The sequence below is a fragment of the Bubalus bubalis genome, chromosome 7 (genome assembly GCF_019923935.1).
Source record: "Bubalus bubalis isolate 160015118507 breed Murrah chromosome 7, NDDB_SH_1, whole genome shotgun sequence".
In the NCBI taxonomy this organism is placed as follows: Eukaryota; Metazoa; Chordata; class Mammalia; order Artiodactyla; family Bovidae; genus Bubalus; species Bubalus bubalis.
The window spans coordinates 71328235-71343803 of record NC_059163.1 but is presented as its reverse complement, the minus strand read 5'-3'; the positions used below and the strand labels follow the sequence as shown (position 1 = coordinate 71343803).

The following is a 15569-nucleotide window of genomic DNA, read 5'->3' as shown; positions in this document are numbered from 1 at the left end:
TAGCTGTTAGGTGAGAAGACGTTGTATATTTATTCCTGGCATAAGACCCCAGAGAATAGAAACAGAAAAGGAAATAAAGTGGAGCGCTAAGTACAGTGCTAGGCACCCTCACGATTGTTATCTCAGCTAATCATCACAGCATCTCGTCAGATGGGTATTATTTTGCTGAGACTGAAACCGAGTTCTTAACTTTAAGCACCTCGCCCAAGTTCGCGCAGTTAGGGTCAGAGCCTCGTAAGTTTTGGAAGTCATTTGCCATTTCATTGTGTGCACTGCCCTGTTTTCTGCAGAGACTGGAAAGTGGAAAAGGAATGATCCTTCATAATAAAACACAAAAATATACAACTTTCTGATTTCCCCTGATGCATCAGAGGCTCTGTAGATCTGGAGGAAAGAGAACCTATTCTTGCCTTTCCACCACAGACTGAGCGGGAACAATGGAATTGAAAAGCTACTCTCCCCTCCCCCCACTCCGAAGATCGTTTTCTGCCAGCGGAACGCAGGTGCTGGGCCTTCAGGCTTGAGGGGGGACCAGAGAGGAACGGACTCACGGCCTGGCAGTTGCCTAGTAACGCCCGCTGGAGGAGTCCCAGCGTAATAAGGTCCCCGAGAAGTGTCACTGGTCTAGAGTGGGACCCCGAACGTGGCCAGTGCTCTCCGCGCTAGCGGCCCCCGCTACTTGGCGGGGTAGGACAGGGGAAATGTTGCAGGAGGAGTCGGATCTGTCTCTCATTATTGCCCAGATAGTCCAAAAGCTCAAAGGCTCCAATTTGTACGCTCAGTTGGAACGGCAGGCCTGGGTAAGTGAGGATGTGGGAAGGGGTGGAGACCCGCGGGGCCGCGGCGATGCCCGGGCTCTTTCGGCCTCCGGCAGACCTAAGCCCGAGCCCGCCTCGGCCCTCTTCTGCTCCGCTCCTGGGCACGGAAAATCCTCCCTGCTCCTTGTAAGCTCCACTTGCTCAGTCTTGGGCGTCGGGTTCATTTTTAAATTAGGGTGGGGCACATCATGCCTTTCTTTTAGGCCAGAGAACCGCTGAGGCTATTCATTCATAATGTAGAGTTTTACAGAATCTAATTGTTTAAGCTGCTGAAATCGTTGGAGGTAGGTTGAAGTATACCTTCCTTCGCTGTTTCCATCCTGCAGGTGTGTTTGCGCCCCCAGGTTCCTTTTGACTTTGGCTTCTATGACCTTGCTGTCCACCCTCCGTGCAATGATTCCCCCTCCAACGGCCCACCAGGCATTCATTATTTTCTAATGTGCTAGGTTCTTTGGATGCAGAGATTGATCAGGAGACCTTTGCCTTTTTTTGTGAATATGACAAATGGAATCATACGGTATGCGAATTTTTGTGCTTGGTTTCTGTCATTTTGCATAATTTGAGATTCATTCATGTAATTGCTATTTCAGTAGTTACGTTTCTTTTTATTGTTGAGTAATATTTCATTGTTTGAATGTACTACGATTTGTTTATCCATTCCTTGGTTGCTGGGCACTTTCAGTTACAGAGTTATCGTTTGTTTCCATTTATAAACATTATGAGTAAAACTGATATATGCTTTCTGGTATAATTTTTTTTTTCTTTAAAAATTTTCTTTTCTCTTGAATAAATACTCTGAAGTGGAATTGCTGAGTTGTATGGTAAGTGTATGTCTATAAGAACCTACCAAACTTTTCCAAAGTGGCTGTATTATTTTGCATTTCCACAGCAATTATGAGGATTGCTCTGCATCCTTGCTAGTGCTTGGTGTTAGTTTTTAATTAATTAATTTTTATTTGTAATTATACTCCTTTAAATCTTTTGCCTTTTAAAAAAAATGGTGTTTGTTAAAATCTTTTGCCTTTAAAACAAATGGTGTTTGTTCTCATACTGGTGAATTGTACGGATTCTTTATGTATGACATAAGTCCCTTATCGGGCTTCCCTGGTGGCTTAGTGGTAAAGAATCTGCCTGCTAATGTAGGAGATGTGGGTTCAATTCCTGGGTCAGGAAGATCCCCTGGAGAAGGAAATACTTGCTCCAGTATTTTTGCCTGGGAAATCCCATGGACAGAGGAGCCTGGTGGTCTACAGTCCATGGGGTACAACTTGGTGACTAAACAACATATGATTATTGTATACATTCTATTAAAAATTTCCCCAAGTATTTCATGTTTTTTGATACTATTAAAATGCTGATTTATTTTCTTATTTCAGTTTCCAATTATTTGTTCTTTTTTCGTTTGTTCTTAGTATACAGAAATATAATTGATACTTGTATATTTACCATGTATCCTGGGGCCTTACTAAACTTATGTATTTGTTATAATACCTTTTGTTGTAGATGACTTAGGATTTTCCAAGTCAGGTGTTTGTGAATAAAGATGTTTTACTTCTTCCTTTCCAATCAGTGTGCCTTTTAATTATTTTTCTTGCCTTGTTACACTGGCTAGTGATTCCAGTGTGATGTTGTCTAGATGCTTTGTGTTAAGTTGAAGAAGCACTCTTCTAGTCCTTGTTTTCTGAGAATTTTATTATTAATTGATGTTAAGTTTTTTTCTCAGATTTCATAGTTTATAGTTTACTATTGTTGTGGACTCTGTATTTTAACAAATAAATAATTACATGTATCTAACATTGTACAGCATGGTTTTGATATTGTAAAAATATTGTGCTTCTCTTACTCATCCCTTCCTCCCCCTGAACCTCAGGCAGCCACTTATCTTTTTACTGTCTCCATAGTTTTGCTTGTTTCAGGATGTCATATATGTAGTTGAAGTTATACAATATGTAGCCTTTTCAGATTGGCTTCTTTCACTTAGTATATGTATTTAAGTTTCCACCATCTGTTTATAGCTTATCAAGCTATAAGCTTATTTTTTTTTTAGTGCTGAGTAATATTCCATTCCACTATTTCCCCATCATTTTCCCATGAAGTGATGGGACCAGATGCCACCATGATCTTAGTTTTCTGAATGTTGAGCTTTAAGCCAACTTTTTCACTCTCCTCTTTCACTTTCATCAAGAGGCTTTTTAGTTCCTCTTCACTTTCTGCCATAAGGGTGGTGTCATCTGCATATCTGAGGTTGTTGATATTTCTCCCAGCAATCTTGATTCCAGCTTGTGCTTCTTCCAGCTCAGCGTTTCTCATGATGTACTCTGCATATAAGTTAAATAAGCAGGCTGACTGCAGATGGTGATTGCAGCCATGAAATTAAAAGACACTTACTCCTTGGAAAGTTATGACCAACCTAGATAGCATATTGAAAAGCAGAGATATTACTTTGCCAACAAAGGTCTGTCTAGTCAAGGCTATGGTTTTTCCAGTGGTCATGTATGGATGTGAGAGTTGGACTGTGAAGAAAGCTGAGTGCCAAAGAATTGATGCTTTTGAACTGTGGTGTTGGAGAAGACTCTTGAGAGTCCCTTGGACTGCAAGGAGATCCAACCAGTCCATCCTAAAGGAGATCAGTCCTGGGTGTTCATTGGAAGGACTGATGCTGAAGCTGAAACTCCAATACTTTGGCCACCTCATGCGAAGAGCTGACTCATTGGAAAAGACCCTGATGCTGGGAGGGGTTGGGGGCAGGAGGAGAAGGGGACGGCAGAGGATGAGATGGCTGGATGGCATCACCGACTCGATGGACATGAGTTTGAGTGAACTCCAGGAGTTGGTGATGGACAGGGAGGCCTGGCGTGCTGCAATTCATGGGGTTGCAGAGTCAGACATGACTGAGCGACTGAACTGAACTGAACTGAATATTCCATTGCCTGGATGTACGACTGCTTGCCCATTTACTGAAAGCTATCGGCTGCTTTCAACTTTTGGCAATTATGAATAAAGCTGCTGCAAACATTCATGTGCAGGTTTTCGGGTGGAGACATTTCCAACTCATTTGGGTAAATACCAAGGATTGTAATTGCTGGATTATATGTAAGAATAGTTTATAGGGAACAGCCAACCTGTCATCCAATGCTTTGCTTTTTATTTTTTAAATTAATTTTTAATTTTTATTGGAGTACAGTTGCTTTTTGACAGTGCTCCTTTCTCTTTTGCTTTTGGCAGCTGAAGTTTGTCTTGTGGCACATAACGGGTGAGAGATTCCTCCTTCTCTCTAGTGCTGACTTTCCTCTGCTTTGTACTGGTATAGGATTTGGGGCCTGCAAGAGTTTTCTTATGTTTCCATGAGGAAGGTAGTTTTTCATCCATCATAATCCCCAGAGGCTTCCTCTGTGCCTAAGTGGTAAAGAACCTGCCTGCTGGTTCAGGAAACGTGGGTTTGATCCCTGGGTCAAGAAGATCCCCTGGAGGAGGGCATGGCAACCCACTCCAGTATTCTTGCTGGGTAAATCCCGTGGACAGAGGAGCCTGGTGGGCTCCAGTCCATGGGGTCACAAAGAGTCAGTCATGACTGAGTACACTGGCATACACCCAGAACCTCTGCCTTTTCCAGAGGTTTAAGGCCTCTTCCTCAAATGAGAGGGGAGTTTGGGCAATGTGGCATGGTTGTATGCTGTTTTTGTAGTGGTGGCCTATCCTTTCTTGCACACCTGTGCCACAGAAAGGGACCTTTTGCAGTTCCCTGCTCTACCCTCAGCCCTGATGGAGACCTTGGCAAAAGAGCACGCAAGTGTGAATTCCCCTGTGTTTTGAGCTCCCAGTGTTTCTAAACTAACATACTGCTGCTGCTGCTAAGTCGCTTCAGTCATGTCCTACTCTGTGCGACCCCAGAGATGGCAGCACACCAGACTCCCCCATCCCTGGGATTCTCTAGGCAAGAACACTGGAGTGGGTTGCCATTTCCTTCTCCAATGCATGAAAGTGAAAAGTGAAAGTGAAGTCGCTCAGTCGTGTCCGACTCTTAGCGACCCCATGGACTGCAGCCTACCAGGCTCCTCCGTCCATGGGATATTCCAGGCAAGACTACTGGAGTAGGGTGCCATTGCCTTCTCTGAACTGACATTCTAGCCCACATCTAATCTATAACAGTTAATTTTAGCTGCATTTTTCTTTCTTGATTGTACGGTAGCCTCCTTTTCCTCCTGTGCTTTGTCAAATATTAAATAGTTTGTAGTTCCATCTGTCTTTAGAGGGGCTTGTTACTGTTCGGAATTTAATTCACTTAATTGTCTTAAAACTTCATTTTTCTGTTGAGTTAGAAAGTTAAGATTTTGTAGATTATACCACTCTTTCTCATTGTTAGGGTGGGAGTAATATTTTCTTGTTCTGACTTTCCACATCCTATACATTAGCAGAAATCCAATAAAAAGTGTTGAAGGATTGAACCTATGTCAGTGAGAAAGGTTGGTCTGTAATTTTCCTTTCTTGTAATGTCTTTGAAAAGTTTGTATCAAGGTTATGCTGGCCTGATAAAATGGTACAGAAGTGTTCCCCTCCTTTTTTCTTTTCTATTTGATGCAAGAGTGTTACAAGACAGTGTTTGTTATTTCTTTATTAAATGTCTAGAAGAAGTCTCCTTTGAAGCCTGTGTCACTCAGATTTTCTTTTGAGAAGGTTTTTTTTTTTTTTTAATTAGTAAAGCTTTATTTTTTAGGATGGTTTTAGGCTTGCCGAAAAATTGGGCAGAAATACAGAGTTCTCATACATCTCCTCTCCTTACACACGATTTCCCTTATTAGCATCTTGCATTAGTGTGCTACATTTGTTACTATTGGTGAACCAGTTGATACTGATACATTACTGTTAAAGTCCACATTTTACATCATGGCTCACTCTTTGTATTGTATGGGTTTCAATAGGTCTATGGGTAGTAGTAGATACCATGTATCTACTATTCCAGTATCTTACAGAATAACTTCAGTTCAGTTCATTCAGTTGCTCAGTCGTGTCCAGTTCTTTGCGACCCCATGGACCTCCCTGTCCATCACCAACTCCTGGAGTTTACTCAAACTCATGTCCATTGAGTCGGTGATGCCATCCAACCATCTCATCCTCTGTCATCCCCTTCTCCTCCCGCCTTCAATTTTCATCAGAGCCTTTTCAAATGAGGGCCTTTTCAAATGAGTCAGTTCTTTGCATCAGGTGGCCAAAGTATTGGAGTTTCAGCTTCAGCATCAGTCCTTCCAATGAATATTCAGGACTGATTTCCTTTAGGTGGACTGGTTGGATCTCCTTGAAGTCCAAGGGATGCTCAAGAGTCTTCTCCAACACTACGGTTCAAAAGCATCAATTCTTCAGCGCTCAGCTTTCTTTATAGTCCAACTCGCACATCCATACATGACTACTGGGGAAACCATAGCTTTGACTAGATGGACTTTTGTTGGCAAAGTAATGTCTCTGCTTTTTAATATGTTGTCTAGGTTGGTCACGCTTCACTGTCCTAAAAACCCTCTGTGCTCTGCCTATTCATTCCTCCCTCCTTTCAAGCCCCCAGCAACCACTTGACCTTTACTGTCTCTGTAGTTTTGCCCTTAAGAATGTCTCACTGTTGTAATTATACAGTATGTAGCTTTTCAGATTAACTTCTTTTACTTGGCAATGTGCCTTATGTTACTGTATATCTTTTTGTGCCTTGACAGCTTTTTTTTTCCTGAATAATATTATATTGTGAGGGTATATCAGTTCGTTTGTGCATTCACTATCTTTTGAAGGACATCTTGGTTGCTTTCAAGTTTGGCAGTTATGAGTAAAAATGGTATAAACATTCCTGGGTAGATTTTTGTTTTGACATAAGTTTTCAGCTGATTTGGCTAAATACCAAGAAGCATAATTTCTGGTTTGTAAGACTTTGGTGGAAACTGACAGCTTGTCTTCTGTTGTGGTTGTACCATTCTGCATTCCCACCAGCCTTGAATGACCGTTCCTGTTGCTCCATGTTCTTGCCAGAATTTGGTTTTACCAGTGGCTTAGATTTTAGCCGTTCTAATAGGTGTGTTGTGATATCTCACTGTTGTTTTAATTTACAGTTCCCTAGTGACATTTGGAGAAGGAAATGGCAACCCAGTCCAGTGTTCTTGCCTGGAGAATCCCAGGGACGGGGGAGCCTGGTGGGCTGCCGTCTGTGGAGTCGCACAGAGTTGGACACGACTGAAGTGACTTAGCAGCAGCAGTGACATATGATAAGGAATATCTTCTCATATGTTTATATGCTATCTGTATGTTTTCTTTGGTGCGATGTCTGTTCAGGTGTTTTCCCATTTTTATTTGGGTGTTCTTATTGTTGAGTTTTAAGAGTTTTAAGAGTATGTTTAGGGTACAAGCCCTTTATCAGATATGTGCTTTGCAAATATCTTCTCCCAATCTGTAGCCAGTCTTTTCATTCTCTTAGCAGTAACTTTCCAGAGAAATTTTTAATTTTAATGAATTCCAGCTTACCAGTTTTTTTCTTTTATGGATCATGTTTTTGGTAGTATGTCTAAGAGTTAATCTCCAAAACCAAGGTCACTTAGATTTTCACCCATGTTATCTTTTAGAAGTCTTATAGTTCTGGGGTTTACATTTATGATCCATTAAAATATATATATTATACACACACACACATATATGTATATTTGGCATGCGGATGTCCAGTTGTTCTAGTATAGTTTGTTAAAAGGACTGTCTTTGCTCCATTGAATTGCTTTTGCTCTTTTGTCAAAGATAAATTGATTATAAATAATAAATGATGGAGAGGGTGTAGATAAAAGGGAACCCTCCTACACTGTTGGTGGGAATATAAATTGGTACAGCCACTGTAGAGAACAGTGTGGAGGTTCCTTAAAAAACTAAAAATAGAGTTACCATATGATCCAGCAATCCCATTCCTGGGCATATACCCAGAGAAAACCATAATTTGAAAAGATACATACATCCTAATATTCACTGCTGCACTGTTTACAGTAGCAAGACATGGAAGCAACCTATATGTCCATTGACAGAGGAATGGATAAAGAAGATGTGGTAGATGTATAGAAAGAAATATTACTCAGACATAAAAAAGAACGAAATGATACCATTTGCAGTAACATGGATGGACCTAGAGATTGTCATACTGAGTAAAGTAAGTCAGAGAAGGACAAATGTCACATGATGTCACTTACAGGTGGAATCTAAAAAAAGTTGTATACTAATCTGTATTATATACCAATCTGTATTATATTCTTTGCAGCCAAAGATGGAGTTTTGTGGTCAGCAAAAACAAGACCTGGAGCCGACTGTTTTGTCAGCTCAGTTCATGAACTCCTTATTGCAAAATTCAGACTTAAATTGAACAAAATAGGGAAAACCACTGGATCATTCAAATATAACCAAAATCAAATCCCTTATGATTATACAGTAGAGGTGACAAATAGCATTAGATTTGGTATACAGAGTGCCTGAAGAACTATGGACAGAGGTTCATAACATTGTATAAGACGCAGCAACCAAACATCCCCAAGAAAAAGAAATGCAAGAAGGCAAAGTGGTTGTCTGAGGAGGCCTTACAAATCGCTGACAAAGAAAAGAAGAGAAAGGCAAAGGAGAAAAGGAAAAATGTACTCAACTGAATGCAGAGTTCCAGAGAATACCAAGGAGAGATAAGAAAGCCTTCTTAAGTGAACAATGCAAAGAAACAGAGGAAAACAATAGAATGGGAAAGACTAGAGATCTCTTCAAGAAAAGTGGAGATACCAAGGAACATTTCATGCAAAGATGGGCTCGATAAAGGACAGAAATGGCAAGGATCTAACAGAAGCAGAAGATATTAAGAAAAGGTGGCAAGAATACACAGAAGAACTGTATAAACAAGGTCTTAATGACCCAGATGACCACGATGGTGTGATCACTCACCTAGAGCCAGACATCCTGGAGTGTGAAGTCAAGTGACCTTAGGAAGCATTACTGTAAAGTTAGTGGAGGTGATAGAATTCTAGTGGAGCTATTTAAAATCCTAAAAGATGATACTGTTAAGGTGCTGCACTCAATATGCCAACAAATTTGGGAAACTCAGCAGTGGCCACAGGACTGGAAAAGGTCAGTTTTCATTCCAATCCCAAAGAAAGGCAATAAAAAGAATGTTCATACTAGTCTACAGTTGCACTCATTTCACATGCTTGAAAAGTAAAACTCAAAATCCCTCAAGCTAGGCTTTAACAATATATGAACTGAGAACTTCCAGATGTACAAGCTGGATTTAGAAAAGACAGAGGAACCAGAGATCAAATTGTCAACCTCCACTGGATGATAGTAAAAGCTATGGAATTCCAGACAAACATCTACTTCTGTTTTATTAACTACACTGAAGCCTTTGACTGTGTGGATCACAACAAACTGGAAAATTCTTCAAGAGATAAGAATACCGAACTACCTTATCTGGCTTCTGTGAAAGTGTATTCAGGTCAAGAAACAACAGTTAAAACCAGACATGGAACAACAGACTGCTTCCAAATTGGGAAGGGAGTTATGTCAAGGATGTATATTGCCACCCTGCTTATTTAGCTTATATGCAGAGTACATCATGTGAAATGCCAGGCTGGATGAATCACAAGATGGAATCAAGATTGCCAGGAGAAATAGCAACCTCAGATATACAGATGATACCACTCTAATGATATCATTCTAATGGTATCTTCACTTTCATTAGAAACATTAGAACATTTAAAAAACTAAGATCATGGTATCTGGTCCCATCACTTCATGGCAAATAGATGGAGAAAAAGTGGAAACAGTGACAGATTTTATTTCCCAGGCCCAAATCACTGCAGATGGTGACTGCAGCCATGACATTAAAAGATGCTTATTCTTTGGAAGAAAAGCTATGACAAACCCTAGACATCACTGATATCACTTTGTTGACAATGGTCTGTATAGTCAAAGCTAGGGTTTTTCCAGTAGTCATGTATGAATGTGAGAGCTGGCCATAAAGAAGGCTGAACACCAAAGAATTGATGCTTTTGAACTGTGGTGTCCGAGAAGACTCTTGAGAGTCGCTTGGACTGCAAGGAGACCAAACTAGTCAATCCGTAAGGAAATCAGTCCTGAATATTTATTGGAATGACCGCTGCTGAAGCTGAAGCACCAATACTTTAGCCACCTGATGCGAAGAACTGACTCATTGGAAAAGACCCTGATACTGGGAAAGATTGAGGGTATAACAGAGAATGAGATGGTTGAATGGCATCACTGCCTCAATGGACATGAGTTAAGCAAACTCCAGGAGATAGTGAAAGACAGGGAAGCCTGGCATGCTGCAGTCCTTGGAGTTGCAAAGGAACTTAGCAACTGAACAATGAACAACAGCAACAACAGAAAAATTGTACAAATGAACTAATTTATAAAAGAGAGGTAGAGTTATAGATGTAGAAAACAATTTTATGGTTACTGGGGCAGTGGGGGTAGGCGGGATAGAGAAGAGGGATAAATAAGAGATTGGGATCAACGTATACACATATATGTAGAAACATTTAAAATAGATAACTAATAAGGACCTAATATATATAGCACAGGGATCTACTGTCGGTGTTTTTAACGTTACCACATTTTCTTGATTTCGGTAGCTTGATAATAAGCTGAAGTTGTCAGTCCTGCAACTTTGTTATGTTTTAGTATTGGCAAGAGTTTAAAGAACAGACTCATTTTTAATAGATATAGAAGTATTCAGATTTTCTATTCCTTCTATTGTCAGTTTTGATAAGTTGTGTTTTTCAAAGAGTTTGTTTATTTAAATGTATGTGCCTGCATGCTTAGTCGCTCAGTGATGTCCGACTCTCTGTGACCCCATGGATTGCAGCCTGCCAGGCTCCTCCATCCATGGGATCCTCCAGGCAAGAATACTGGAGTGGGTTGTCATGCTCTCCTGCGGGGCATCTTCCCAACCCAGGGATCGAACCCAGGTCTCCTGCATTGGGCGAAATCTCCACTGTCTGAGCCACCAGAGAAGCCCATTTAGTTGTATACCTGTGGCTGATTCATCTTGATGTATGACAAAAACCATCACAATTTTGTAAAGTAATTATTCTGCAGTTAAATATTTTAAAAATAAATGATATAAATCATTGGTGTCTAGTTGTCTAAAACAAACTTTTATATCTTTTTAATGTCTGGAAAATCTATCAGTTTCCTATAATGAAAATTTGTGTGTATATGTGTTTTGAACAGTTTTGCTAGGTGTTTATTAATTTTACTAATCAAAGAACCAATTTTGGCTTTACTGTTTTTCTCTTAATTTTGGATCATATCTTTATTATTAATTTCTCCTACTTTCTATGAGCTTGATTTGCTACCCTTTTATAGTTTCTTGAGATGGAAACTTAGAACATAAGTTTCAAGACATTTTTTCCTTTCTAAAATATCCATTTAAAACTATAATTTCCCCTTAAGCACTACTTTAACTATATTCCAGCTTTAATGAGTCATATTTTTTAATATTCTTTTGTATAAAACATTCTCTAATATTTTTTATCACTTTAAAGATTTGATCCAAGGGTTATCCTCAAGTATATTACCTAATTTCCAAGCTATTGAAATTTTCTTTTTTTTGGATTTTTTATTGGGATTTTTTTTTTTTTGAAGTTTAGTTGATGTACAATATTTATATAAGTTATAGGTGTACAGTATTGTGATTCACAGTTTTTAAGGGCTGTACTTTCAGGTGGCTCAGTGATAAAGAATCCACCTGCCAGTGCAGGAGACACAGGAGATGCGGGTTCCATCCCTGGATCAAGAAAATCCCTTAAAGAAGGAAATGGCAACTCACTCCAGTACTCTTGCCTGAAAAATCCCATGGACAGAGGAGCCTGGTGGGCTACAGTCCATGGGGTCACAAAGAGTCAGACGTGACCCAGCGACTGAGCACACATATACTCCACTTATAGTTATTATGAAATATTGGCTATGTTCACTGTTTGTACAATATATCCGTGTAGCTTTTAGTTACAAAGTAGCTTTTAGTTACAAACTGTAGCTAGTTTGTATCCTCCCTCTCTTTTTCCCTGTTCCCACTGGTAACTACTAGTTTGTTCTCTGTATCAGTAAGTCTTTTTCTTTTTTGTTTATTCACTAGTTTAAAATTTTTTTTTAGATTTCACATAGAAGTGATATCACATAGCATTTTGTCTTTCTCTGATTTATTTAACTGAGCGTAATGCATCCATGTTGCTGTAAATGGCAGTATTGATTCTTCCAAAACAAGAACACAGTATATCTTTCTGTTTGTGTCATCTTCAGTTTCTTTCATCAGTGTCTACCAGTTTTCTGGGTATAGGATTTTTGTTTTCTTAAGTAGGTTAATTCTGAGGTATTTTATTGGTTTTGATGAGATGGTAAATGGGATTGTTTCCTTAATTTCTTTATTGTTGATTATTAATGTATAGAAATGTAATATTTCTGTATATTAGCTTTGTATTCTTCAACTTTATTCTTGAAGAAGCTCTTCTATAATAGTTTTCTGATGGCATCTTTAGCATTTTTTATGTATAATACCATGTCATTGTTATTGATTTCCGACTTAATATCAGTGTTGTCAGAGACATCCTCTGACTGGTTACATCTTTTAAAAGTTGTTGAGGCTTGCTTTGCAACCTAGCGTATAGTCAGTTTTGCTGTGTATCCCATGTGTACTTGTAAAGAATGAAAGAATGTGTGTACTGTCATTGTTGGGTCAGGTTATCTGTATATATGTCATCACTGAAATCCAGGTGTCAATTATACTGTTCAGCTTTTCTATAATCTTACTGAATTTTTTTCTGTTTGTTACCAACTATTCAAAGAAATATGTTTAAATCTCCTATCATGACTGTATATTTATCTATTTCTTTTATTTCTCTCAATTTTTAAATTTTAAGGCTATTTCATTGGTTATACATAGATCTATATTGTGCTAACTTCCTGATGGATTAATCCCTTAATCATTATGAAATGTCCTTTATTTCTAGTAAGGTTCTTGCCTTAAAGTCTGTTTTGTCTGATGTTAGTAGGGCCACAGCAGCTTTTTTTGATTAGTGATTGCATGGTGTGACTTGTTTCACACTTTTATTTTCACCCTTTCTGCATCAAAATCATCATATAGTTGTCTTTTAAATTCAGGCTGACAAATCTTTTAATTTTATTAGTTAGTATATTTACATTTAATGATTTTACTGATATATTTGTTTTTACATTATTGGTCTTAATATTTGGTTTTTTAATTGTGCTTCATATTCTGTTTTCTCTCTTTTTTATATTCTTTTGGGTTATCAAATATCATTCAAATATTTTTATTGTTTTTATTTTTTTCTTCTCCATTAATGTGGTAGATACACATTGTTTTACTGTTCTTTATATAGCTGCCCTAGAGGTTACAACATTTATTCTTGATTAATTATACTCTTGAATAAACTATTTTATTTTTTATTTTTTACTATTTCCCTGTAATGTAATGCTAGAACTTAGAAACTTTAGTTATTACACCTCTTTCCTTTTGTGTTATTTTTGTTGTGCATTTTATTTTAAATTCCATAGGACATTGCTATCACTGTTTTGTAACATAAGCATTTAGTCAATATTTACTCATCAACCAGTTTTTATTCTTGTTTCTCAAAATTCCCTTCTATATATCTTTATTTACCCTGGGATTATTTTTCTTCTACTATAAAACTCTTCTTAGTATTTCTGTTAGTTCAGATTTTCTGGTGACAGTCTCCTCAGTTTTATTTGTTTGATGATGTCTTTAGTGAAAGTGAAAGTTTCTCAGTTGTGTCCGACTCTGCGACCCCATGGACTGTAGCCTGCAAGGTTCCTTTGTCCATGGGATTATCCAGTGCAAGAATACTGTAGTGGGTAGCCTTTCCTTTCTCCAGGGGATCTTCCCAACCCATGGGTTGAACCCAGGTCTCCCACATTGCAGGCGGATTCTTTACCATGTGAGCCACCGGGGAATCCCAAGAATACTGGAGTGGGTAGCTTATCCCTTCTCCGGGGGATCTTCCCAATCCAGGAATCGAACTGGGGTCTCCTGCACTGGCAGGCAGGTTCTTTACCATTAGTGCTACCTGCGTAGCCCTTATACAGCTGAGCTATGAGGGAAGTGCCGATAATGTCTTTATTTCATCTTTATTTCTGAAGGATTTTTTATCTGTGTTTAAATTTCAAAGTTGTCATTAATTTTTTTTCTCAGCATGTTGAGACATTTCTTTTTCTTCTGGCCTCTTTGTTTTTTGTTGTGAAGTCAGCCATCAGTCTTTTTGAACTCCACTGAATATATGTTCCCCACCCTCTCACCTGGCTATTTTAACATTTTAATATTATCTTTTTCATTTTAATCTTTGTTGAAAATAACCTTGGTGTGCTGTTATTGTTCTTTGCATTATATTATTATTAAATTTATTCTGGTTTGAATTTATAGAGCTTCTTAAATCTCATGTTAGTATCTTTCTCCAGTTTTGAAAAATTCTTGATCATTTACTGTCTGAATATTTGTTCTGCCATGTTTTTCTCCTTCTTTCTTTCTGAGATTCCAATTTGTATATAGTAGATTTTTCACTGAGTCCTACTTATCTCTACTACTCTTTTCCTTTATTTTACATTTTTTTCCTCTGTGCTTTAGTTTGGACATTTTCTTTTGACCTTCTTTCAATTCATGAATCCTGTTTTATGCTATTTTTATATCTCTTGGTAAATCTATCAAATGAATTCTTATTTACATTTAGTGTTATTTTTCAGTTCTAAAGTTTCCAAATGGTTCTCTTTTATTGATTCCAATTATTAGGTAAAATTATCTGTTTTTCATCTACTCTGTCCAGTTCTTTCTCTTTAAACAAAATATAACTCATAATTGTTCTAAAGTCTTTGTCAGTTAACACCAATATCTGGATCACATGTGGATCTGTCTATGGTGTTATTTTTCCTTATCTTTTGTTGATCTAATTTTGTCTGTTGGCATGCCTAGTAATTTTTATTTTATGCCAGATATTGTGTCCAAAAAATTGTAATGCCTCCTGATATCTTCCCTTTTTTAAGGATTCACTCTCTCCTCTGCTGGGCTTCCCCAGTGGCACAGTGATAAAGAATCTGCCTACCAGTGCAGGAAATGCAAGAGACGTGGGTTCAATACATGAGTCGGGAAGATCCTCTGAAGGAGGAAATGACAACCCACTCCAGTATTCTTGCCTGGGAAATCCCATGGTCAGAGGAACCTGGTGGGCTACAGTCCATGGGGTCCCAAAGAGTCAGATATGACTGGGGGACTGATCACCACAACGCTACCACCCGCTGGGCCGATAATCTTGGGACTGATTCCCTTTATCCAATTAGGGAGTGTGCTGGGTTGAGACTGAGTTTTACTTTCAGGCTTAATTTTCTTTCCTTTGTTTCTTCCCTGGCTCTCACAAGTTTTCAGCTATGAATTTGATATATTCTAAGGGTGCTTTCCTCCTTGGGTCCCAGACTCTAACCTTTTTCTGGTCAGACTGCTAAAGAACTTTTCCACAAGTCTTGTGCTTAGGTTTGTAGCCTTCTACCCCACACAGTTTTAATATTCAAAAATTTCTTGAGAAAACTGGCCATGTGCTTAAGATCTCCCAAGTCTATGCCAAAGCTATGCTTATTTCTCTGTCCTCCCTTGGTAGCCCTCCACCAGGGTTGGTACTGGGTTTGTCCCGATTGTCAGCCTTCAGTTCATGCTCAGAATAATGATCC

At 38.6% G+C, this 15569-nt stretch overlaps 1 protein-coding gene across 5 annotated transcripts in view; it reads left to right on the top strand.

Annotated features, from left to right (window-relative positions):
• The first annotated feature begins 537 nt into the window (after positions 1-537).
• Positions 538-15569, top strand: part of TBC1D19 (TBC1 domain family member 19) — a 150025-nt gene continuing 134993 nt past the window's right edge. Inside the window, exon 1 of one of the 5 annotated variants that reach the window (XR_006552318.2) lies at positions 538-800. Coding sequence is in view for 2 of the 5 variants with exons in the window: in XM_044946024.2 (XP_044801959.1) it covers positions 702-800 (99 nt within the window). In the remaining 3 variants the exon portion in view is untranslated. The remainder of the gene's footprint in view (positions 801-15569) is intronic. The other 4 variants (XR_006552317.2, XR_006552316.2, XM_044946024.2 and 1 more) reach the window with 4 other exon arrangements.